A 27,658-nucleotide genomic window follows, 5' to 3' on the forward strand; every position below is an offset into this window, starting at 1 on the left:
TACAAGTTTTTGTTTTCAACAACTTTAAACTTTGCTCAAATTAGGGCAGAATTCCTTATCTGGCAACACTATTGAGGCTATTCTTACACTATATAGTGTAAATATAGCCACAGCCTTTAAAAAAATGAACTAAACTTCTGAATGTAGGCTATGCAATTAGCAAGACTGTTGTATACTTTTCTTCCGCCTGATCTCCGCATTTCAGAAAATGTTATTATTTTGGAGATTTCAAATAATTTAGCCATGTTTCCCCATTCCAATTTAATAAAGTCAACATTGAATCGTTTATTTTCAGACATGTTGCATAAAATACTCGTCCATTTGTTTGTGTGCGTCCCAAAAAGATTGCTAAGTTAAAAGATTGTTCTATTTCTTCGTAGTTGGAAAGGTCGATTTTTTTCAACTTTGCTTGTTAAATGAGGATTAGAGTCGTTTTATGAGCAAAAGTACGGTAGGCTATGCTAGCTTACATTCTAACTAATAAGTAAATCCACTCTAATCAGCGTTATTCACGTGTGCTGTCAACTGTCTTTATTGTAATCACTTTATTTTTCTTATTAAAAATTAGGCTCCAAAAAATGGCTAACTCAATTGCGATGTCGTAAACCAGCAGGTTTTTTAGAATTTTGTTTAGTGCTATTTTATAAACTTGTAAAATGAATTCTCAACGCTTCAAAGGGAATTAGTGTTGGATTTAACAGCATCGATTCAAATGCAGTAGCTCGGACAACTGAAGCTGTGTGATGAGGCAGTTTGAAACTAGATAAGCTATTGTTTTGTTTTCCTGGGTAAGGCTAGATCTGGATTTCAAATCACTTCAAAGCTCGAAGACTAGAAATATGGCATAACAATGTTTTTGCTTTTCAAAAACTATGAAGATGTTGGATAGCCTACTTAGGTGATCTAGCTGTTAATAAGGAACAATGTAAAAAAAATCAGCAGCTGCAAAGTGACAAAAATAAACCACACTAGGCCTACCGTTGATAAAATTATTCTAGCTGCAATTTTACAAACTTGGACAGACAACAGGCAAATTCATCCGGATGTGTATTCACAAACGCCAAATCGAACGGCTCGAATGCTATGTAACAAAGCACAGTAGCTACGTGATAAGCAAAAACCGAAGTCAGATTGTGCAACGACAATGCTTCACAGATCAACGATACGCAGAACTGTTGGCTTAAAAAGATTTGCTACAAATTACAAGTTGTACCCTAGGGATTGTAGATCATAGGGATGCGAAACTTCATCCGCTTTTGGCTTATCCGCAACACTAGAAGGGTTACATTTTTTTGTAATTTACAAAATATTTTACTTTTTATGGGTTATATAAGAAGAGTGAAGTTGGTTTTAAAGTAATTTAAGGTTTTTAGTTGAAAGCAAGCCAGCAGTAAAGCGTAAAAAAATGTCAAATTGGCAATTGACCCTTCTAATGTTGAAGGAACAACGGAGTTGCGCGTCCCGTAATGTACCGTCCCTAGTTGTACCCACCTACAAAAACTCCCACTTTTATAAATTTAGCTAAACCGAAACTTTAATTAAGGTGACAGTGGATAATTTGCTCTGATCGTACAAAAAGTATTTAAGAGGATCATGTTTGTCGTTGACCTAGCATATATCCCCGAAACAGAAACAATATCGTATGAATCCTGAAAGTTAGGGTGGTTGCGATTGCACAGAAACAATATCGTATGAATCCTGAAAGTTAGGGTGGTTGCGATTGCCCAATTCTAGGCAGAGAAGCAACGAATGTTGGTATATTTTAGAACGATTGCTGGATAAAAAAAACAATCAATTCAATCATAGTCTCTGCAATTAATCGTTCAACGTGACGTGAGATAACATGGGCATTTTTTGCAATAGCAAATCAATCTTTGCTAAGTCAGCGTTGCTCAGTCGTATTGATAATGATAATAAATAAATGACAAGTACTAAGTGAAACAGTGTGGCAAACACTCAGCAAGAGAACTTGCCTTTTCTATACCGTTTTCACATCTACTATAGTTAAAAAAACGATGTAACAAAGACAACAATTCTTGTTGGCTGTGTTGGTGTCGCCAGTAGCTGAAAACATACGTTCAATAAAGCATGGAAATTCCTGATGCTGCGTTATTATTGATTCAATTTTTATACATTTGACGTGTCAGTTAAGTGATAGAACACCAAGAGTTGTTGTCTGGTGAGTGGAAAATACAGGCGATAGTCTGTAAACGACGAAATGGCTGGACGCAACCAAATTATCCTTTTTTTTAATTGGTTATGAGATGAAAGCTAAAGTGATAAAATCTGTGATCAATGTGCAACATTTGAAACGAACATTTCAGGTTGACAAGGCTGTTCGATAGAATGTTCCCAACCAAGACAGCAAAATCTGTCATTTGTACATTGATTCAACGTCTGCAGACGCATGGACTTTAGAGTTAGACTCTTAAGGCCATGGTAGACGTTGAATCAATGTAAAAATGACAGATTTTTCTGTCTGGAAAGACTGACAGAGCAAGCAAATCATTTTGGCATCACTTCACAGAACACTTAAATAATCAAATGGTTCGATATTGGATAGATGCAGTTTCGTAACAACACGTTGTATAAATGCAATGAAACCAAACTAAAAAAATGTCATATTTGTTTTGAGGCACACTTTACGTTTGACTCTTTTTTTAGTTAAAATAAAACGGGGTGAAAAGTTATTTCAAACAAATTAAAAAATGTGCGTGTAGCAATACTTTTGTATCATGAAGCAAGCAGAAATATACGCTGTATGGGTAACATGATTGGTGGGCCAAAGAAGCTTCAGTGATTTCTTTTTCATAAAAATTAAAAATTGCGAGAAACCAAAACAAAAAGTAGGAAGCTGACCAACGAAAACACAACAAACAAGGCAGGAAGAGCAACATCAAAGCGAATAGCTTTAACTTCAAAATCGAGGCTAATTGCGACAATAACAACAACGAATTTTATAATTTTCTTAGAACTCTTTTACTGAGGCTGTAACGCATTAAAAAGAACAAATCTTCGGTTAATCTCCACTTTCCGAAGTCAATGTCATGTCAAACATTGTTGACGACAGGTGCAATGAACGTTGTTACTGATGTTATTTCGGACCATAACACACAAACAGATGTAGAACTTTGACAAAATAACAAGAAAGCAGCATTTGAAAAAATGATACAAGAGTCATGCCGGATGCAAGATACAAATGACGGATATCTGCATTTCCAGACAGTAAAATTCTTCATTTTTACAGTGATTCAACGTCTGCAGACGTTGACGAATTTTGCTGTCTGGGTTGTTCATCAACGTATCGTTACTTGATGTGCCCATAGATTCTGCTTAATTGGCGAGGAAGTTATGACATCAAACCCAAGAACTAATAAACCAGACTGTGCAATAGCTTGATGTGACACGAGTAACTTAAACTTTTCACAAGCCAAAATGTACTGAACCAAGGCAGATGTGGTCTAAGAGCTCGTCGATTTTCAACATGCACAAAGAACACGCAAAGACCTCTTTGCAAGACACAAAGATCTCTTCGAAATTGAATCGAATTGCACCACTGCTGAGAGTAAATCATTTTACAGATAGATATTACCTTAATATTTTCAACAAAGCCTTGGTTGTAATTTGCACTGGACCATGTATCATGTACGTAAACAGTAACTAGTAGAAAAAAGTAGAAAGCATTTGTTCTTGTTTTGATTTTGACATTTAAACAACGCAAAAGTGAAAATAAAAACATCACTCTTAGCAGCCAACTAGAAAGCAAGTGGCCATCAAAATACCATGACTATCAAAAACTAATGGTGCTGGATAAATCGTATTGACGAGAAACATTTGTGGTGTGGTGCGGATACCTTTGTACTACTGTGTATAAATATAGGGGTTGTAACAGTGTACCATGCTTGCAATACATACAGTAACATATTGATTTTAAACTGATATTTTACAAAACAGAAAATGATATGTTGCTATACAGCGCACTTTTCATCGTGTCGATCTCGTTTGATTCTGTCGATAGAAAATCGATTAAAAAATATCAGCGTTGACCAGCGGACAAAAGAAAACTCGTTTCGAAAATATATTTACTGCAGACTCAATCAGTAAACCTATTTTTAAGTTAACAATAAAAAAAATACTTTTTTGTTTAGGTTATTGTGCAGCAACACCATTTTAGTTGGCCTTGTTGAAAAAACAACTTCAATGCACTTTGAGTTATGGCTTTGCCGTTAAGATTACGTGAAGCACAAAAAATCAACACAAAATCTGCATTAGTACCGAGACTACGAAAATGATGAAATGGAATTTTATGCACTTTCTTTGTGAATGAAATGGATGGAATGTCTTCTTCCAATAATGCCTAGGTATCGGATTTGAACTTATTTTACCATTGTTAAACAATTTCCAACAAAATGTCGTAACGTATTTACACGATTACCACAAACAAATGAAAAAAAAAATTCTCTGAATCACGTCTCTAAAGCAAAATTGTTTCCATTTGTAAAAAATCAGGCGTTGATTCAACGAAAAAAGACCAAATTTGCTAACTGGGATACAAAGCGGTTGGGGAACAGATTTAAATGATAAGGGACAGAGAACACAATTTACAAAGATATCTTGAGGGAACGAAGAAGATTATTATACAACATTAATACAACTTTCTGGAGATCCAAGCCAAGGCAATGAAGACCAACTTGCACACAGCAAAACAAAACCAGCCTGATGACTGTTTTCACATATAAGAAAAAAAGATTTGCTTACAATTCCGTCGATGAAATGCTGTTGTACCATTTTGCTTAAAACTGAAGCAGTTTCACGAGAAAGTATTTCATTTCTGAACCAAAAAACGCGCTAAATAACAAACAAAAAGCAAAATAAATATTATAAAATATAAAAGAAAAACACACAAACGAATGGGAACCACTGTGAACACAAACAAGACAATACGACCAAATTATCATCAAGTCATGCCACGATAAGGAACTTGATTGGCTGCATGATTTCAAAACGGAACAACTTTAACCAGAAAGGTTACATGTGCAAAAGGTTTCTGATGCTCTCTATGAAATATCAACTTTGTGTTTTTTGGATTTGTAGCTCCAAATAAAACTATAAGTGTTACAGTTGAAGTCTGTAACAAACAGATGATGAAACTAAAGACTGGCTGCTCTCTGGTAGCCTTCCAGTGTAGTCCGGAAACATTGTGAATCTGGGGTGGTAAAAGAATAGACCCTCGGTCCCAGAGGCTCACACGACGACAACGAGTTTAAGTCTTGTAGGCTCAATGTTATTTTCACGTCCTCGGTCACAGGTAAGGTTGCCATGGCATTTGAAAGATCTTTGAACGAAACCGGCTATGAGAGAATACCGATTCGTGATAATACCAAAACATGATTCTTAAAAAAATGCATGGCGTATTGTGCACAATCGTGTTTTTGCGCTGAGAATAATCACAAAAATGTAACACAAACCATTGTGAGAGAACATACCATCACAGTAGTACCAACGTTAGAGGCAAAGTAGCCGCATAAATGGTCACGTGAAAACACATGTTGTGGTCAGCAGCGGTTTGTGCGGTGGTCTGAGCTCTTTCCAACGGGTGCATTCGCCTCGTGTTGTCCTCCACAACAATGGCAGGCGACTCCACAGCGATGGCAACCCTTCAACAAGGGATACAAACACAAGCAAGGAAAAAAGATCGAAATTAACCCGAGCAGTAGCCAGCGGTGGAAACGAGGCCCGGTAGTGTAGCGAGAGCACGAGCAAGGTTCTTCTTCTTGCTTGCTCTCGGTGTCACGAAAACAATAATAAAAAAAACGTTGCGCAATCGGCAAGCAGGTGCTGTATTTTATGCATCGCTCACAATTGTCTGGTGGGGCCTCCGCACATAACCCAGGCCGATTCCGATCAAGGTTAAACATTATCTGGCAGTTTTTGCATCGCGATCTTTCACTTAAGTCTTCTTCAAATTTTCCGCTGCCACGTTTACTGAAGTCATTTCCTTTATGCAATGAAGGCTGCTTCAAAATGTAGCTCGGATCGGAAACAGAATTAAATGATGGATTGCAATGAAACGACTGCTTGCCGAACAAGTCACTTTCCGATGATTTTAAACCACGATAAATATAATACGGCGAACATCCACCATCAGGTCGATGAGGTACAGTCCTTGTGACGTAACTGAGATAATTATCGTCGCGAGTTCGAAAACCTCTCCCAGTCAAAGCCATATCAGCCACCGGTCTTGACGTCATAGATCGAGTTCCAGACGACGCAAACTGGACGTACGAGTTGGGCTTTGTCGGGTGTAAGTCTCTTTGACGCTCCAGGTTGTCTAAGTTCGGTGTTTTTGTACGTCTCGGCCGATGAGGATCGCTGCGATGGCGAGATCGGTGACGACGAGTCGATGGAGGCCGATGATTGTGTTCGGTGTCGACGGTCGGTCGGGGAGGTGCATCTTCATCCTGAGAAAAAAGGAGAAGATTGCATCAATTTCCAACGAGGTTAGTAGATCGGGAAGTGGTACTCTCAAGAGAGTTTGTGATTGAAGATAGAGAAAAAAAATTAGAGAAACGCTTTTGAAAAGAACTATTTTTTAAATATTCTAATAACGCGGTGGATAAAAGGTCTTTTGCGAAACCGCAAGATCAAATGCAACAAAGAAACAGAAAAATCAATCAATAACAGTTGAACTCTGGGAATACCGCGCTGCAAGAATAGCTCTTCATTCAAAATCACGTGACATGCAACGTGCATCCATCGGCAGTGCCAGGTCATAAGTAAGAAATGATGACCAATCCTCACCTTGGTTTCTACGTCATTACTTTTAGATGGAAATTCGAAGTTCGAAGATGCATTCTGTAGCGCTGTGGGAGCAGCAGACGACTCCACACCACATGATGGTCGGGCAGGACTGGTTGGCTGAGCGGACGTAGAAACATTTGCATAAGGTCTACCGGCAGCGGAGAGAGAATGCCGACGCTGGACGCGAGCTGGTGGCGTCGGCCGGCGCTTAGACGATGAAGCCGACATTGTATGGGGACGAAACGTGTCTGATACAGGAGGTCGTGAACCTTCCGGGGTTTGCCGGGGAGTAACTGGCAAGGTGGTGCTTGGCTTGTTTTCCGGGGACTCTGATCCTTCGGAACACGGCAGTGTGAATGATTGTGTTGATGTGGGGGACGCCTAAAGAGACAACCGGTCAATTGGTTATTCATTTTAACTGAAAAAAAACGAAGAAAGTTTTAACTCGTTTCAACTAATACGATTGAGTGAAACTGTTTTCAGACATTACTCTAAAGTGGCGAAGGGTCTCGTACACTGAGCTTCAACAAAACTGTATCGCTTAATCCCATATTGAATAAATCTGAAGACATCAATAACCAGTTTTGTTTATTGACCAATGCAAGACACACGTTACGGCGCAGATCAACTTAATTAGATTATATTGACTTTGAATTTCTACTGCAAAAGCAGAACGCTTTTATTTTAACATCAAGGTTTCGTTAGAGTCAAAAACGTCTTTCCCTTTCTCTCAGAGCGATAACGAAATAATGAAGCTTTTATGCATAACTTACCGAGCTAGGTTCATCGGATACTGAGCTGCTGCTTGCGTTCATGGCAGCTGAAATAAAAAAATCAAAATAACGAAAAAACAAAACACTAAAATTAAGTCTGTTTTAAACTTGTCGTTACTGTTTAAACCTATTTTGCACTTTCTTCCTTTATCGCTATATTTTATCACCAAATTATTGGCAATTTAGGATGATAATTTTCGCTATTGCACATGGAGTATATATATAATATATCACGCTATGTACTATGTAGCATATGCATCCAATAACAATTAAGGAATTCAAGGAAAATTATAGTGTAAAATAGGTTATCGTAGGGCTTTTGTGTTTTTGACATTGATTTGACCCAAAACACAACATATCCCAGAACAATCGACCCGACTATGCAAACCCACACAATTAATTATATTTTTGGTAAAAAAATCTTACAATTGATCTATCAAACGACCATGTCCGCCACAACCAACACGGGATAATTGGTTCATGATAATTAGTTGATACCTTTAAAAGTTGGATTGACAATAATCCAGGAATAACTTCAGTAGCCTACTGCAAATGACACATTTATTGTTTGCAAATTGAAAATGGTGTTAGTTGATGGAATGCGTTTTGATAAACCAAATGCAAAGAGTAAACGTACTGCTAGTTGCTTTTCAAAGCAACGGCGGAATATCTTTCAATCTCGATTAAGCAGATGTCTGATAGGAAAGAAGCGCGAGGTTATAAACTCAAAAAGTTGAATCACTCAGAAAGTAATGATTTGTAAAAACGCAAATCAGCAAACGAAATAGTTGAAGTAATTTAGTCATTTCACACAAATTCAGGTTTAAAAGTATCGTCAAAGTATGTTTAAAAGGAACAAGACGTTCATTCGATGTTAGTGCTTTTAAGCGATTCGTAATGGTTCTGTGAGATGTCGATGATGAAGACCACAAATGATGATGACGGTTAATGCGCCTGATTCAATTCAGGGCGTTTTGCGGTCATGGTCTTCCAAGGCTCTCTGTTCGTTTGACATGTGAATAAATTCATTGCTATTGATAATTGTGTTTGTCGTATTTTTCTGAGTGTATGAAACTCTTAATCTTTGAGGAACTTTACTTCGTTTTCCTCGCAAATTACGCCTAAAATGTAAGCTTCTCCAGGCTTCCATGTTTGTGGATGTGCTCTATAATTCTAAAGGTTATATCTGCCGCTTGCTAATTGTTGTTCAGAAACTTTTTACAGTTTTTATCAATTTCAGAAATTTGCTGTTGTTTTCTTTTTCAGCAAACGAAATTCTCACCACGTACTCAGAACACTCGTGTCCGCTTTCATAACCTCATGTTCAACCTTTTGTTCAAACTATGTGGTTTTCTGAATGCATTCCAATGAGAATATTAGCGGATGTGGTCAAAGAAAGTCGTCCCACTGTGCCCGAAGACATTGAAAGCCTAGTCCAACTTGTTAAAGAAAAAGAATCTCCAAAGCTTTGGACTAGGTAGCTGATCTGATGGAGTTCACCGTTTCATGAAAGCATATAATAAAGTAATCAACGATACCTCACAGGGTTGCAAAATCATAACAAGACAAAGAAAGCAACAAATTTGTAATACCTCGCTTCAACAACAAAAAGACAAAGTTGAAACAAGGGAAGGAATAATTCCATAACGACACAGTCTACACTGAAACGTGGGTTCCATTTGTAACATCGAGTCTCTTTTTTTCCAAGAGCAAACAACTCTTGGGAAAACTGAGATACACCAAATCGGACCGGTGTCGGCCGCATCAGATTAGCAATTATGAAGTAGGGCTACAAAACGGGGATAATTACATGCTGGCACCGAGGTCCAAACAACGAATATCTTCTTGTGCGCACACAGCTGACCACCCCGTACAGCAAGTAGAACGTTTCTGTATTGTTAAGAATGTGTGTCTGTAGGCAATCAATAAATTTTAGAAAACCCAACAGTAGAAAGAATGCAGAAAATTAACTCTTCTTACGATAGTTTACTCAGAAACATCCACTTCATAATTGATACGAACGAGCTGGCTGCTTCCTGTTGACAGCACGCCTGGGTTAGATTCGTGGTACAAAGAATATAAATCGAAAAAGTGCTTTTCTCTTCCAGTTCGGTATGTCAAGACCAAAGCATTGCAAGATTCTTTGTCTTGTCAATGGTGCATAGATGGATGGCAAAATTTGTCTATTTTCGCATTGTACGATGCAAAATGGTAACTTTTTGAAGCTAGGATAAAGCAACATTTCAGTTGTCTTTCAGTAGAAACAAACGGAAATTTGATTTTAGCATTTTCTTGCGCACCGACTTTAAACATGGTCACAAACGCGTCAATAAAATCAAGCACAGCAAGTAGTAATAGTAAGTGTATATATTTTACGACAAGAAAAGACACATTGGACTCGTTCATACAACCAACGTCACGACATATGGTCAACGCTATCATGATTAAAATTCTGTATAACGGAGTGGCATGTAAAAATGTAGATGGGAGAAACGCACCAGTCGTTTAGTGCAGATGTCTGTTTAATTTTGCATCAAAACACTGGTATGCAGTTGTGTATGCAAATCTACAAAGACCTTCATCTTAACTATACGAATAGTAAATGCTTCTAGCCTAGTCACATCTCAACCAAAAAGTTCGTGCCTTCGCTGACTCGGCTGAACCCTCCATTTCGCCAATGGGTCACAAATAAAGTTTGCAAAGAAAAATTCGCAATATCAAAACAATTTTTACTAACAATTATGATAATTGGCTGATCAGTCGGTTATAAACCAGTGATCCATGCCCAACACGCAGTCGTTCTTACATTGATAAAATGCCTGCAAGTGTTGAATCAACAGAAAAGGATCTCGACAGAGGAAGTGACTTGTTAGCTGGATACTAAAAAGGGTCCAATATCTAACAACACAATGAAGTCGGGTTGAATGCCTGGTGAGACAATGAAGTTTACAATGGCAGTAAATGGGCATGCGAAGAATAGCACCAAGTGTCTTCCAATATCGCAGCGAGTAAAAGTATCCATTTTGCATAGTTTAAAGGTTAGGAGACAATGAAACGATGAAAAAATGGCAAGTTTTGTTGACTGGATAAGCGGCATGAGTCACCAAACCAGGTCCCTTCCGCAAAGCACGTGAAGTTGTGACTCATTGCCAGGAAGGTTGAAATTAGATTTCTTTCGCTTTTCGTCAATGTTATCAATCAATCATCAAACATTGAAAACAATCCGTTGGATTAACGTGCAGCAGCCCGCCCAGCAGACGTTCAGTCAACGTAAAAAAAAACACTGATTTACCAAATAGGAGTGCTCATGTGAACGTTCAAAAGACTGCTCAGTGCTCACTTCTATCCAAGCTGTAACACATCGGGGAGGTGCAATTGCTAATGAAAGAAAAAAATTACACCTGACTCCCTTTAGTGCCGTATAATCCTTTTCGCTGTATCCTAACGCTGATGAACAGAATTCGATCTTGAATGTGGCAAAAAAGAAATGGGAAACCATGCTGCGTAAATTTACAAAGGGAAAGATTGAGATCGTAGCAGAGATCGAAAGCCTTGTGACGTGAATTAGTGGTACGATACCTATGAGCCCAACTTCATGGGCGAAACACGTGTCTATCGCTGTCCAGTCTTGCTACACACGACTGCTGAGAAGTGAGAAACAGTAATTTCATACGTCAGCACAAAAAATAACGGTGGTAAATCGTTGTAAACATATAGCTTTCGCGATATGGACAATTTGTCATCACTTGTAAACAAAAAGTAGTTTGCAAAACTATCCTTGCTAGCGAAAGTTTCTTTTCACATCGTTTCGTAATGATAGAATAATTTGAACGCGCCAACTTTTGCTATCTGGAATACCAGAAACAAACTTGACGGGATAAGACGAAAATGACCAGCAAACTCGCTCCGTCCGCTGGCACTGAAACAGACACAAGTCTTGTTGATGAGGCCAATTTACATTGATTCAACAATGAAAGACATCGAATAGACGAAAGAACAGCGCTTTGATGGCTGACTTCCTGAAAACAGCGTGATACACGTGGCAGGACAGATGGCAAACAGCATTGATCAAAGCGCTCAATAGTCATGCGCATTTAACGAGAGAATTATCAACACAGGAAAAGTCAATTTTCCTGCGCAAGCCATTGAACAGCTTTTCTTATAATATCGCCCATACACAGCATGACATCAGAATCAATAAACCCTGAAAAGCTGAGAAGACGACTTATCACTCAGCGCAGAAACAAGTATCCTGTCAGGATCATGGACGCAGTAGGCCTGTTTGTGACAATGCTTCGCAGAGAAGGTTTGCTGTCAGTTATCATGTCGTTAGCTGGCGACTAAAAATCAAGATGCATGGTCACAAGCGCAGCCTCAAGCCCTCAAGGAAGTGAAGCCCAGTTACGGCGGTACATCATTTTCACCTTATGTTGCGTCGTTTTTCCTCCTGCCTTGTGATGCAAAATTCCTCATGCTTACGGATGACTTCATGTGTAGCCCATAAATTCAGAAGAATCAGAATAATTTTCAAGCAAACTTTAACCAGAGATTGTCAACACCACTTTTATAAGGATCAAATTTTGTTTTGTTTTGTTCAATGAAAGAAAAAAGAACACTACTGCTGAATGGTTAAATGCTTATTTAGCAACTCAAAAGCTCCAATAACACTACAGAAATGATGAGCAAATTAAACATGTGCCCAAAAATATGCGGAGCTTTCGTTAAAAAAAAAAATCTTGCCTTAAAGCTAAGCGAGTAACTTACTTCTCATTCACAACAAAGTGGAACGAAACATCTTGCATCTCATTAAAGCAGCTCACCCTTTTCTAAGTTTTCCAACGCCACCCTGACGCCGCGATCAAAAGAACGTGCATCTGCTGTGCCATTGAACGAGAGACCCATCTTCTTATTTCCAATGATCCAATGGTGGAAGATAGGAGAAGCAAACGTAAAGGGCATCCTCAGCGGAATCAGATCATCCAACGTCACCTAAGAATAGTGTAAATTGTGGATATTGAATGAGGCTGTTCACCAGGCATTAAATTAAATAATAGGAGATGTTCTACTGGTGCAAATTGAGCTAAACTATCACAAGATGTATACAGTGACAATTTGCTTTTATTCCGACGTTTCGTCAATCAGACACGACTGACTTCTTCAGGGGCTACCTGGTCTAGCCCCTGAAGAAGTCAGTCGTGTCTGATTGACGAAACGTCGGAATAAAAGCAAATTGTCACTGTATGTATACATCTTGTGATAGTTTAGCTCAATTTGCACCAGTAGAACATCTCCTATTATTTAGTAAATTGTGGATGTTAACCAGCCAACAATTCAGTCAATTTTTACATTGATTCGACGTCTTCAGAGATTGTAATCAATGCAAAAAGTCACTGATATGCTCGACGGAATGACTTCAGCCTGGATAGCAAAGTTTGTCATGTTTACATTAATTCAAATTACAAGAACAGGGAAAACAGCCAACCACAAGAACACATCAAAAACAAGTGGATACCAGTTGAAGAAATTCTGACAACACGATTGATTCTGATTACATCTCAAAAACAAAACTGGTCCCTTTTAGACGTTGAATCAACATAAGGACTAATTTTGTTGGTTATTTTTTATAGAAACTTTAAAGCGGATAGTTAGTGTAAATAAATCCAATCTCTATGATAAAGTAAAGTTGCATGTATATACTGTAGTTTGTAGACCAATCAAGTCCAGAAACAATTTTTTTCAAAATAAGTCGATTCCAATCAGTTCTTCCGATGTAAATCGTCCACATAAAATTCAGTCAAAAATAATTTTGAAGCAGTTTATGCAACAGCATCAGCTACGCAGCGCTTCGGAATGGCCCGTTTCGGTAAGTCCGATCCGTATTCAGTGATTTTTTTCAATTTTTTTTTTTAAATTATCGGGTACCGTAGCCTAATTATCATTGCCGTTTTAGGGTTAGGGGTTAGAGGTTAGGAACTCACCGAATCGGACTCACCGAATAGTAGCAGACCCGCAGCGCTTACACACCAAACCCATATCATATTCCCAGCTATTCCAAGAAATCTGCATGGACAATGTGAGGGAAACAGCTCGAAATATTTACTGTTTGAAAAACGGGTATTTCCCAGAAAAGCAAGCCAATGACATTTCAGATTTCAACATAACTCAGTGTTTACTTTCATGGCAATTTCAGGAAGCCACAAAACAACAACATTGATGATAAAACGTTTGAGAAATCTTGTTTAAATTGGAGCGAAAAGCAGTTTACATTTTGTATCTTTCATAACTCATAACCACATCAAGATTCTTCAACGGAGATTCTTCTAATTACACTACAGAACAATAAGACAGTAAATTAAAACAGAGAATATGTTGCACATAGGCATAACAAAGTACAATTACATATCAAGCAGCTTGTTACAGGAAAAGCTTATGGGCTGAAGTTAATGTTAGAAGCTAATTGAAAACTAATAAACACAACTCAATCCGTCTGAATTTATTTGCAGCAAAGGTTTTCAGCTTTTTAATTTCTTTCTACTTGTAATGGATAAACAAAGTAACCACTCCAACAACATAGTCATAATTTAACATCGAGCTTATCGACACCATCCCAAAAAAATAATGAGCTGGTAACTTAACATGAAATTGCAGCAGTGACAGAAGCACATTGCGTGAATCCCTAATACTTGCAACCATGGTGACTTGCAACTATGAAATGATTTAGTTGCACGAGTAAGGTATTTCACTTTTCACTCTAGCGAAACAGTTAGTTTTTGAGAGCTTTCCGTTTGGTAGTGACAGTATGCTTGCAAATGGATTTGAAAACAATTGAAATGAAAACTTCACAGTACAGTGAACAATTGAGAAAATACGTGGAATGAGATGTGGAGCATGGTTTTTTTATTTGTGTGAAATATTGTTATGAACTACAACAAAATTTAGCAATGAGAAACCATCCTGTATAAATTGGTGGCTCGTCAGATATGTATTTTCAACACTATTTGTTGATGAACAAATCGTTAACTGATAAATCAAATCAATAATAGTAGCATCATTTTAGAAATGCACCTTTCATGTGAACAACAAGAATTCTAAGATTAAATCTTGTAGTTTACATTCAACATCCAAATGGTGCGGATTATCTTGAACATAGCCAAACACAAAATGATGGTTTGCTTGGCAATGATAATGTGCCAGCACATCTCAACGTTTTGATTCTATCACAAACGCAAGATGGACGTTCAATTGCTGCGATCGGCCGCTTGTTCCATACGTCTTGCAAAGGATGTTGTTGAAACCCGGTTCACTATTTTCATGCCGGTTCGGTCGACTTGTCGCACTACGCAATACGACAGCCTATACATGTGTGTGAATACAACACGACCATTAGCTAAATGAGAAGTCTTTTCATTCATACCAACAAATGTGGTTACGCTTTGTACAGCTGTTGCCAGCATACAACTCAGCGCATTCGCTGTTTCAATTTTGAGTGTAACTTAAAATCATGACAAAAACTCAACAAATTAAAGTTCACAAGTGGTGGTAATCCTTCTGTCAACAATTATGGATGCAAAATATTAAAGCCAAAAAGCAATGAAACCACAAAACTCAACCCCACTCAGCGAATTAGTTCTAGAATCTTATGTAACAAACATCAAATACATAGCGCAGTGAAAGGGTACTTTTTAGCCACACTTGAAAGTTTTAACAAACTGGCTATCATTATCAACGTCGGCAGACATCAAACCAACGCGAAAAGTCAATTTTGATCATTGGTTGAAGGCTGAGTCGGAAAATATTGCTGACACATGAAGTAGAGCGACAGGGAGGTGACATGGCAACTTTTACGTTGTTGCAACGTCAATAAATCACAATCTCAAGCAGTCATAATCAGATGCATGCAATAAATCTGAATGATAAGCCAACAAACTGATTCACTGATGAACACAGTCACATATCGAAAGACTAACTGATCCGCAATCTGATTTACGCTGGAAAGTTGCATTTGAATCCATGCCACATACTTGTTTTTTCGAGGGTATCTTCGTTAATACCAAATTTACTAAAATAATCAAAAGTTTGGTTTGCAGCAGAAAAGTCACTAACGTGTAGTTTTTCCATTACTTGATCATTGTTTAATCGAAAGTGAGTTGCAGTGTGTGCATGGTTGTTGACGATCATATTGTGCCTAATTTGATGCATACGTTGGCGATCATGGTCTTCTGAACCTTCCTGTCATCTGACAACCGTAAGATATAAAACTATTGATGTTGCCTGCTGTGTTTATGGTTTGTTAATTCAAATCATTATTTCCAACACATTTTTTCCTTGGAAAATTTCACTTCACTTTGGAAATTACCTAATCAGACGTTTTGATTTCACGTCTGTAAATCAGCCTAATGCCGGTTGATTACATTGCTCCAATCACAATCTACAAGAGTGCATAAAATAACAGCATCTGTTCTGAGGGTCTGCTACTATTCGGTGAGTCCGATTCGGTGAGTTCCTAACCTCTAACCCTAACACCTAACCCAAAAACGGCAATGATAATTAGGCTACGGTATCCGATAGTTTAAAAAAAAAATTGAAAAAATCTCCCGTTAAGGGATCGGACTCACCCAAACGGGCCATTCCGCTGTTCTGAAGGGTGCGCGTGTGAAAAAAATGTCGAAGAGCACTGCTGTAGCGTGTAGACAACCACTATTGTGAGGGAGTGCGATTAAAGACGTTTGCAAACAATGTTACGTATGAATAGGGATGGTAAAAGAAGTATTCCGCTGTCCTTAGTCTGAATCATATGCCAATAGTTAGGAAAGAAGTAAAACTGCAGATGATTTTGAAAGTGACGGTTTGGTTGCTTCGAACCCTCGAGGACAGGACATTGCTTAAATTTTTACGAAGTTACTAAATGAGAAATAAAATTATGATATCTCCGTTTTAGGATACATTTTGTGATAGATTTCTAATATCTTAATTTACACCTTGCTGAGTTGGTAGTGGCAGAACAAATACGCTACATGTGTAAACAAAGCGAGAATGCAATTCACAAATACCAATAATTAAAAGAACAAATGGCTGTTGTACGTAAAAGGTGGTCACACTGATGCTTTTGAAAGCACAACAAACAGGCCTTTCGTCACACTTGCCCGAATGCACAACACTCAACTACTGAAATATTGAGACGATAGCAAGGATTGTCACGACAAAAAAACGAGTATTGAATTAGCTTTTTTTACGATACACCAAAGGATCATAGGAGTATTGCAATAAAAGCAAGCAGTCAAACTGAATTACGTATTTAATTCAAAATAAAAATCTTACTTTTTTATCTTGTATCTTGTAACCATAAAGAAGATATTCAGTTCTTGGCACGCTTTCGTAGATGGCCACCCTGCTATTTCCAAACCCAAGATAAGGGGTGAAACCCAACTCATCTCGCATCATGACCGTTCCTTCAACGTGGACGATGGGTCTTTCCCTTCAAAATAAAATTACAAAGTCATCATGACAAAGCAATTCGTAAATGTTCACAAACACAAGGTAAACCCTTGAGTATTCAATTTGCAGTGGACACTGGAAAAATATTAAAATCAGGATTAAAATATCTACGAAAGCGTTTCATTTCCAACAAAACTAAATACAAGGTACAGTAGGCATATACTACAAATAGCAAGTCGTTAATTGAATAATAATCAAATATTTTGCAATGAAAATAATTTAGGTAACTTTTGATAAACGCAAAGGTAATGTGTGTTCTTGGAAATGAACAATGGAGTGAATTGTTTGCAACTACGATTTGAAAAAGAAACGATATTCATGAAGCAGCGACTGGATGAGACCACATGTTCCTTCGCTACTTCCAGCTGCTTGTTTCATGATTTGTGAGTCCCAATGCTACGGAGTTATCGCAATGGGCGAAAATAAAACAGAATTATAATAGTTTAAAAGTAAAAAGCTAAAAAAGATGCAAAATTTGCTGTGAAATGACAATACGATATTCAGAAAAGAAAAAATCTGCACGCGTCTGGAGTTGTTGCCGCAATTTTTAAACAGTGAAACTAAATTTGCAATTTGACACACTCCAGCGGAAGAGTGGCGTGCATAAGCGTTATACGATCGTTCAGCTGTCAGTTTCCCAGGGTCTTGGGAGTCATTGAAACCAATGGTCATGAACCACTTAATACTTTTGCATTGATTGGGTTCAAGTTGATGCTATTGACAAAATGATAACAAGCAACTCTTTTAGTTCCGTATCACCTTGTGACTAAACCGATAAACTTTCTTCAAACAGTGTAGCCTACAGTGCAGTGTGAGCTCAATATCTTCCCACTTTGTGCTTTGTGTCCATTATCATGGGCTGGTTCAAAAGTAGGGTGTTAAAAGCATTTGGTGAGAACTGTAAACTGTTTGAATGTAGGTAAGAGTAATAAAAAAAAATACCTATCATTGTAACACAGAATAAATTATTTTTACGAAAAAATAGTTCACATCACAGCGACCTATGTACACGCCTTTCCAATACGCGAGCCTATAATAATGACTGGAGGCCGATGTAATTTTGACATGGCGACAAAATGATAAAAACCAACAATTTCACTTGGCATAGCGATCTCACGAAAACCTCACAAAAAGCTTGTGAACCTCCATGAACAAATACAATTAAAGCTTTAAAAAAAACAATGCACACTGCACATCACACCTTATTTATGACGCAAAAACTGAAAGATTACATCACTCGTACCTTGTACCAAGAAAGTGTTTCAAGTAAAAAAATATTAATTTTGTCATCGAAAAGAAAGAATGAATATTAGCGCAAGAAACAACAAAGTGGGTCTCCCTTGACTCTTAACCATACTCAGGTCACTCGCAAAAGATGGAACACAAGGCAGGTCCACAAGCAACTAAATGAAGTCGCAAAACATCTTGTACTAATCTTCCAGTTGAAGAATGGGCTACGTCATATGAAATCAAGCAAGTCATTGTCACCTTTCCAAAACCATAGCGCTTGCCATGAGACTTTAAAACAAGAAAGCACATCATTGAATTCGCATGATCGACTGTCAAGACCACGATTTCCGCAAGCATTAAATCTGTCGGGAAACTGTCAACAGCATTGGTCATGGACAATAAGAAATCTCAAGCAGCCTACCATCAAGAGTTCATTCATGCGTGAAGATCACTTTAAATATTTAAAATGATAAAAACACAACATCCACAGATCTTGTTTTGACAAAAACTTTGTTGGAAATAATTGAAACAAAAATATAGGAAAAAAATAAATTGCAGCAAATGACACGAATAGACAAAACAGCAGCGACACAGCAGATGGCAGCAGCAGCAAAACTGGTGATCCTGAAAAGGAACTGAACCCTAACCAGCTAAAGCACCGAGAAGGAACTGCAGCCTTGTCAAGTAAAAACAAGGCTTTTAAATAAATGTAATCCCATCCGCAATTCTCGATTTGACGATGAGTCAGCAGTTTGACTCAAAAATAGTTGAATGGCACAGAAGCGTTTCTTAGAAAGAAATCCGACTACCTTACAAATGAAGTCGGCCATTCGGCTACTAATTGACAAGCTCTTCCGCACCTACTCACCTAGTGGTGGGAATACCTCAATCAGCAAATCGGTCATTTTGTACATTGATTCAAAGTGCGTAAACGTTGAAAAAACAACATATGAAATGTAAAAAAAACGTTTGATTTGCTGGCTGTTACTAGAAGGGCTGGATGCACCGGTAGGAGATCTTATAAGCCGCCTATAAAGTTAACCGGGTGTGATTAGGTAATCGAGAATCAGTTTGCACTAAGTTCATCGACAGATCAGTAACGCACGATTCCAACTAAGAGATTACGATTGTTGCATAAAGAAAAATATTCCCGGGAAGAAGCTGACTTACTCTACCAATTTACTTCATCGTTACTCCACTGTTGGTGCAGCTAACGCTAACCCTTAGTCAGTTAAATAAGATTTTACTTTACAGGTTTGTTTTCCACGCCACAATGACAATCTCAATGGTGGGTATTTTCAACACATCACCAGTTCCTCTCTGGGGGGGGATTGGATGGTACTGAGACGACGGGATAACTGAGAACTGGCCAGAACAACGGTGTTTAAAGAAATGAAAAACTGGGTAGTAAACGAAATCTTGTTTCACTTTAGCATTGACCATGCAATCAACGTTTGGTGGAGAGCAGAAGTTGCCTTTAAAAATCAATTTACCGAAAATTGACAACACGAAAATAAAAGTTAAAAACCTTGTTTTTCAAACATATCAAATAATTTAGCTTAAGATATGACAAATTTAAAAAATATGTGAAAAGTTGTCATTGGGGCTTAACGTTTCTTGCATTTGCACAAAACTAAACCATGGACTGACAGCATGCCGTCCATGAAAATCCAACACAGTTCAGACACAACGCAAACACGACAGATCCAAAGCAAGTTTCATCAGTTTCTGGTTGGAAAAAAAAAAACACTAACAGCCAGAGCTATATTCTTTTACAGTGAAGATTGACTATCTTCAGCGAATGATTGCGCTTGTTGAAGAGCATCGCGTGTTTTCCTATTGTTGCTTCAACAAACTAAACAACTTCACTCGCAAACTATAATAAAGTTTATTTGACAAGATTAGAAGAGATAGCATCGATGAAATGCCCCCTTCGCTCAACTTTTCCTAATAAGTAAAACGATAAATTGATAGCACTCCTTTAGGGAAAAAATTCTGCATGATCTACGTGCTTTAATGGTAGCTTACCATGTCGCGGCGCTCAGCGAATGGTGCTTACAGACAGTAGCTTAACAATAAACTTGCAGTGAAATCTTAAAAATAATAATAAAAAAAAATCAGTCAGGTTTGAAAACTTGAAAAATTTTATTGATAAAGCTTTTGTTACGATAAAGGCAGCTTCTTCAGTATCTTACTCAAATAAGTTGGCAATCTTGTCGACCAGAATTTGCGTCATACCTCAGTGATTGAAAACTTTTTCGAATATGTAAAAGATCAGTTCCTAAAAGCACTACTTAGAAAGACACAGCGTACCATGCAAACATTTCCGGGGGCAGAGTTGGAAGAATATGTAGGCGATTTGTAGTTTTCATTGTTGAGCCTTGTTCCTTCGTCAATTAACCTTTGTCATTACCATTTTAGAGCAAGTGTTCGAACAATTTCAAACTTAAACAAATTCCGACATGCACATACCGAGAAAGTGAGCATAAAACTTTGGGCCAAGTTGTTATCGCACGGTCCTTCGTGAAGAAGCAAAGGAGAATAGAGTTTTACAAGCGTGTTGAACAAACAAACAAAGTGATTGATTGAATCTTTATCCTCGGACTGGGAAAGCTTCTTGCAGAGCTTAATCCTGGCAGTTTCGCATACTTGTAGAGGCTTTGAATCACTGACGCAGGCCCGATCACCGAGTTTGACAGAGTGAAGTTTCCGATTGTTGAAGTCTTGTTGCCTGGGAATTATTCCATCCATTAGATGCCGCTGAATGGAGAGCAATCCTTAACGTGCGTTGCTCAAGCGCACACCCCGAGAGTCGAACCAGCGCCGCTTGATCTTGAAGCTTCTTCGTTCCAGAAGTCACGCGCTAACCAACTGAGCTATCGGGGCAGATTCGAAGAAATGGCATTTTGAAAGTTGACCAGCAATGATAGACGTTGTGGCTACATTGTTTCGAGCGGAAACTCTTATTTAGCATTTACTGTAGTTTATGGAACCGTGGGTCGTTGGTCATACCAAGACAGCACAGTCCAAAGACGTCTGCAGTCGTCTTTATCAATGTAAAATTGACGGATTTTTGTTGCCTGGGTAAAAGTTTAACACATCACGGTAACAATTTAAAAATTATTTTAAGTGATGTCACTTATTTGAAAACAAAAAGAACTCTTTCAATTGAAACTAAATGTCATGTTCATTTTACGTTTGAAAGTCCAAGACTTTTCCACAAACTACTTTTTAGACCAGCGGTTCTTAAACTGGGGGGCGCGCCCCCCTTGGGGGGCGCGAAAGGTTCACAAGGGGGGCGCGATCGATCTCAAACTATGTGACTAAACGCATGTGACTAAACGTCGCGTAATGAAAATTTGGGGTTGTAATGAAATAGTTTAATTTAGTCTAGTGCCGGTAGGTTGTAGTCTTGCCATGATGTCAATTGACCGCAACCGTCGGTATGAAATGTCGAACGATAAAATATAACCAATCGTAACAATTGATGCATTGTTACGTTATCATTGCTGTAACGTGCTGACCATCTAGAAGTGGATTTATTGCCAGGATAAAGCAAAAAAGTCCCAATGCTATTGGATCTCACTGCGTGATTCACCGTGAGGCTCTGGCCTCCAGGACTCTACCAGCTGCAATGAAAGATAAGCTTAGGCCTACAGTAATCATACGAGCCGTCAACTTCGTCAAAACCAGTGCCGTCAATAAGAGACTGTTTACCAAGCTGTGCAAGGATATGGATTCGAACCATGAGACTCTCCTTTTCCATACATCTGTTCGTTGGTTATCGAAAGGTAATATGTTAGCCCGCGTGTATGAAATGAGAGATGAACTGATGCTATTTTTGGAAGCTCATGGGAAGCAAGATCTCCTTCTGCCATTTTCATCGGAGAAGTTTCAGCTGGAGTTGGCATACCTCGTGGACATTTTCGAGGCCCTCAATAACTTAAATCCGCTCTTGCAGGGCAGAAATACTGACCGAATTAATAGCTATGATTCCATTCGAGCATTTGTGGCAAAGCTGGGGTTGTGGCACCGCCGAATACAAATAGGAAATGCAGCTTCATTTCCCAACCTAGATACTGCACTTGACAAAAAGCAACTTGAACTGGAAGGTGAGCTTAAGGCTGAAGTGGAGGCTCACCTTCAGCTTTTGAAACAAGAATTCGAAGGCTATTTCCCAGACTTGGGTGACACCGACCTTCCAGAATGGAAGATGACAAGAAATCCCTTTCGTGTTAACGAGGACATTCTTCCCGACGGTTTGCAAGAGGAATTCTTGGAAATAAAATGTAACTCCACTGCAAAAGACGATTATGAAGCAATGCTACTAACTGATTTTTGGGTTAAATATTTGCACATATACAAGGGAGTGGGTAGCGTGGCGATACGCACACTTCTTCCGTTTTCGTCTACTTATCTGTGCGAGAGTGGCTTTTCTACACTTTTGAACATAAAAACAAAACATCGAAACAAACTTATTGATTGTGAAGCCGATCTGAGGTGTGCATTATTAGCTACAAAGCCTCAAATTAAACTTTTGGTTTCCGAAAAACAGTTACATCCCTCACATTGATGAAAGCTAAATATAAATTTCCGTAGTCATTACACTTTATTGTTTGCTAATTTTGTAGTTTGGTGGGGCGCAAGTTTGGATGGCACGTCAAAGGGGGGCGCGGCTCAAAAAGTTTAAGAACCCCTGTTTTAGACAATTCCGCATGTTTGTTGTGCAACAGCTGGCTGCTGGCATATCATGCTTGTGGTAACTGGTAATTTATAATGAAACTCAAAAGTGCGATTGCTATGTCATAATCACAAGCCACGAAGGGAACTGGTCTGTATCATTATGGCAGCGGTAATTTCATTATTCCGAAATCAGTCTTTCTTGTCGATGCCAATCTGTTTCTCTACAATTTGCGGCTTCATAAAATCGTCAAACTTTCACAAGATTTTGTTATTGAAGGAAGAGCATAGTAAAACATAAGATCACCAACTTCAAGATGATAGTCTCGACTCTCATTATTCATCTTCACACAGCAGCTTATTCAACGTTCCATTTTACACAAACTGCACATAAAATGTTAAATGAATGAACGAGTCCTGATGTTTCGAGATGACGATCAAGTTGCGTGGAATCAAAATGGATAAAGTTGCAAGCACGGCACAATTAGCGACTACGAAAATCCAATTAAAGTGAAACCATGTATTTTTGTGCCCAGAAGGTGCTGTTCAAATAAGCTTTTTACCGAACCAACCAGCTTGCAAAACGAGCTTTTTGCATTCGAAGTCAAGGGTCTCAAACACGCGGACCGCGATGCATTTTTGAACTTTCAAATACTTAAAAATTAAGATTCACCCGAAACATCTGAAAATACCCATCAAACTTTGCACTAGGGCTACTCAATTGGCGGACCGCGGTCCGAATTCGGACCTTCTGGGTGTTGAAGGTAGACCTCGTGCTTCTGGAAGAATAACCTCATTGCCACATTTTAGGGCCTTTTTAAACAGATTTCCATTAGGGAAAAGCAATTTTTGTGATTATCCAAGGAGCTGGGGGCTTCGCCCCCAGTCCCCCGCTTTGCCGTCTTCTCTGATGTGTGATCCACACAGCTACACTACAAAGAAACACAATACATTTTTTTCCTTTTTTATTTCTTTGTGTTAGACAAAAATTCAAGTCGTGTTACGTACTACCTGAAAAGTGTTTCGGTGCTCGTAGGCTACTGGTTGTTTAATTTTCGTGGTTGCATATGAAATATTCACCGGACCGCAAAAATATTCAACTTGTCAAAATAGACCTTTGCTAACATTAGTTGAGTAGCCCTGCTTTACACGATCTAAGCGCTAGCCTGTTGTCGCACCATTTTATTACGTGCGAGAAACTCGTATTGTTGTATCACAATCACATTGCATATTCACTTACTACGCCGTCATCGCAATAGCAATTTTAGTAGCCTATTTGCGGCAGTCAGTTCTTCAAGGATTTCGTTTTTTCGGCGCTTTTTGAGATTTGGTTGCAAGATTTTTGCTTTCGAGATCCAAGTCGTTTCGTCTGTATTCTTTCTGTTTTTGCAGTGTTTTTTATCTCTTTGTTCTTACTACTGTTTCGTCCTTACTGCGTTATTATAGTGATTGAACTGTGATGAACTGTTTTATCAGCATCGACAAGGCACGCATGGGTACAAAAATGGACACCACTACAAAAGCACAATAAACATAGCAAGGTCTGAGATAGGGTTGTAAAGGGGTGGAAAGTTTCCGGGAATTTTGGAAACTTTCCGGGAATTTTGAAGGACCCGGGAATATTGGGAATTTTCATTTGGCATTTATGATGTTTAAAACATTTGTTAAATATTTTATCAATTAGAAAAAAATATCAAAAACCTATCTTAAGCATTTCTCATTTTCTCTAGTTATTATAAACACTAATTTGGTGGCAATTAAGAATGAGGCTTATGCACACACTTTTTCAATATTTAAAAAAATACTGATCATTTGGAAACACTCACACCAAGGTCCGCAATAGGCTCGCAAATGAAAGGGTGGAAAAACTAGTATCAGTCAGGTCAAACTTGGCATTGTTTGAGCCCTGTGAAGACAAGTCAACTCTAATTGAAGTTGACTCTGAAGTCGATGACGCTGCCAGAACAGTCATTAGTACATCATCTGAAGAAGCCGAGCAGGAGAGATGTTAACCGGCAGCAACTAGAACAACGACTTTGTAACTGACTCAGTACCGGTATTGTTTTTTTTTGTAAAAAAAACAGATTGGTGATGATTCATTTTTGGAGTTATTAAACTAAACCATGTGTTTGTATGTTCTTAAGTATTTTAGTTAGGCTATACATAGTACTTTTATTCTAAACAGGATAAGGCCATTATTTTCCTGTTTCTACATCAAATTAAGATTGTTTTGAAAGTTTCCGAAAACTCCCCAAAATTCCCGTTAACTCCCAAAATTTCCATGGAAAGTTTCGGCTCTGAAAATTTCCGGGAATTTTGCAACCCTAGTCTGAGACTTCAAAGCACTGGCCTGGAGCGGTTTGATTTTAGGGTGGCGATGTATCCGGGAAAGGTCAACCAGTTTAGGTTGCGGGGGCCAGGCTGTGGAGTCGAGGTGCCTGTGGAATGTGGATGGAGAGTGTGGATCGAAAATTTGTGACCTGTAGGACCCGTCCGTAAAATCTAGATTGGCGGAACGAGTCAAGAAGACAGGCATAACTTTTCGCAATGCAAAAAGGTATTGCGGCCCTCGGGTTCATTTACTACAAGTATTAATATGGCCCTCGGAGCAATTTGAGTTTAAGATCCTAGTTTCAAGTCATTCCTGTTCAAACACATGCAAAAAGATTAGTTCACCGATCAAAGATTACGCTCTGCAACTGCAATCCTAGCAAGTTTCAATAGTGAGTCTTTGTAAAGAACACACTTAAAATAATACACTGAATGCAATTCACCAACATTAATAGCTGAGTCGGCATTGTGGTGCAAAATGTCGAAAAGCTAAGACAAAGAACAGGAAATCAGGAGCAGAGAGCCACACCGGAATAAACACCCAAAAGCTGATCAATAGCATCCAGGTTGAAACAGAGGTTTTATCAGGCGTTTTGCGCACTAAGCAAACTATTCAAAAACATACTCAGCTAAATCTGATAAAAAAATATTTACTAATGCCACGTCATTTTTTCTATGAAGCTCCTCTATTACCATAAAAAAAAATGAAGCAAAGAATATCATACTAGTAATTGGAATAACAAAACAGTGTAAACATGAATCAAACGACACGTTTAAACGAAAACGTAAAATCTGGTCTACAATGTGCACTGTGCAGCTGTCCATGGACAGTGACGTGGTAAAGCGGAGGCAGGAGCGGTAGCTATCAATATGCAGCATTACGTTTAAGCAACATACGTTTAAGCCACAGCTGCATGAAATAGCAAACAATCCATGATTGTAAATTACTCAGAACTGCAAATGCAAAACATGCATGTGTGTTATGTAAAAAAACATGCACTTACACATGGCATAAAGTTTATTGTACAATCGTATGCAATACAGCTAACTGCAAAGACCACAGCTTCTCTTATTAGACTTATTACAACAGCTGTTTTTAAATTTTTCCATAAAAATTTGTTCAAAGTCTGGTGACGTTGAAGCGATGTAAAAAAGCAAAATTTTGTTAGTCAAGTGAGAATGTACTTACTTCCATTTAATTCTCCTCTCATTCGCTCTTGCTTGCATGCTTCACGTTCAATTCATTGCAAGTGGGAAATAATTGGAATAAATCCTTGTAGATTGTAGTCCCCGAGTAGCAAGTTTGTAAAAGCTCTGATCTGTGTATCTACAAGCACCGTTGCTGGTTCACTCTGTAGTCTTTTTCACATTCAATGTCACAAGTTTTCTCATTACAGATTTTACTTTCACTGCGTGGAAAATAATTATATTTAAATAGAAAGCGATTGCGTACCCTACACTCAGCTAAACATCTCTGACAAAGAGTAACTCCTGAGACAAAACTATGAAGGCAAAAGCAGCCCATGTTGTCCAAGCTACAAGCCGGCACGTGTTGAAGCAACTAATAACGCAGTGTGATGCAGCTCACGTTGATTTCACATTAACCAACGCAAATACGTGTTTGGAACGCTCAAAATAGATGTCGGTGAACGGACGTATACTTAACATTTCCTACCACTAATAAATCACGTCTAACACGTGCAAATGACAAGAAATTATGTCGGTTCTGTCAACTACATCCGCTGTACGCCATGGACATGCCTCAGATATGTCGGATGACAACTCCCGCCATGCCACGTCTATGCAACTTTTTTCAACGTCGAAAGCAGTGCAAAAGAAGTTTGACCTCAATCACACACAGCAAAATCTGTCATTTTAACGTCTGCAGACATTGAATCAATGTAAAAATGAAGGATTTTGCTGTCCTGAAACCTGAACAACATTCGACCAGCTAATCAGTCTTGCTATACGTTGGTTCGATGCCTCCACACTGATTGGAAGGCAAAGGCAAATGCCACAGCGAATAGTGAAATCGATTTACAATAGCCACTGACTAAACTCTTTAATCTGACAATTATGAGTAACGAGCGTGATCAGACAAACATGGCTACGAAAAATTCTCTGCAAAACAATTTGCTGTTTTTTTTTCGTTTGCTTTGTTCGTAAAACGCTGTCACTGTGTCCGTGGAACGTCTAAGAATAAATTTGGTCTTTTATCATCTTGGAAAAGATTTTACAATGTTTTAAAATCTGTTTGAATGATTCTCTTGTCAATTACTACCATAAAATTATTGTTTATTGAAGATTAAAACAACTCGCTTACGAGATAAACAAAACTTATTACAGGT

At 38.4% G+C, this 27,658-nt stretch overlaps 1 protein-coding gene across 1 annotated transcript; it reads right to left on the minus strand.

The window, feature by feature from the left end:
- Positions 1-1,042: 1,042 nt before the first annotated feature.
- LOC145765659 (sprouty-related, EVH1 domain-containing protein 2-like) lies at positions 1,043-26,692 on the minus strand. Its single transcript, XM_082577484.1, has 6 exons — positions 26,500-26,692; positions 16,893-17,049; positions 12,395-12,563; positions 7,575-7,621; positions 6,802-7,182; positions 1,043-6,461 (listed from the first exon to the last, which is right to left on the minus strand). Exons 1-6 carry the CDS (start codon positions 26,535-26,537, stop codon positions 5,556-5,558), a joined length of 1,698 nt encoding a protein of 565 aa, XP_082433610.1. The 5' UTR covers positions 26,538-26,692; the 3' UTR covers positions 1,043-5,555.
- Between the last annotated feature and the right edge of the window lie 966 nt (positions 26,693-27,658).

The sequence above is a fragment of the Aplidium turbinatum genome, chromosome 1 (assembly GCF_918807975.1).
Source record: "Aplidium turbinatum chromosome 1, kaAplTurb1.1, whole genome shotgun sequence".
Classification (NCBI taxonomy): Eukaryota; Metazoa; Chordata; class Ascidiacea; order Aplousobranchia; family Polyclinidae; genus Aplidium; species Aplidium turbinatum.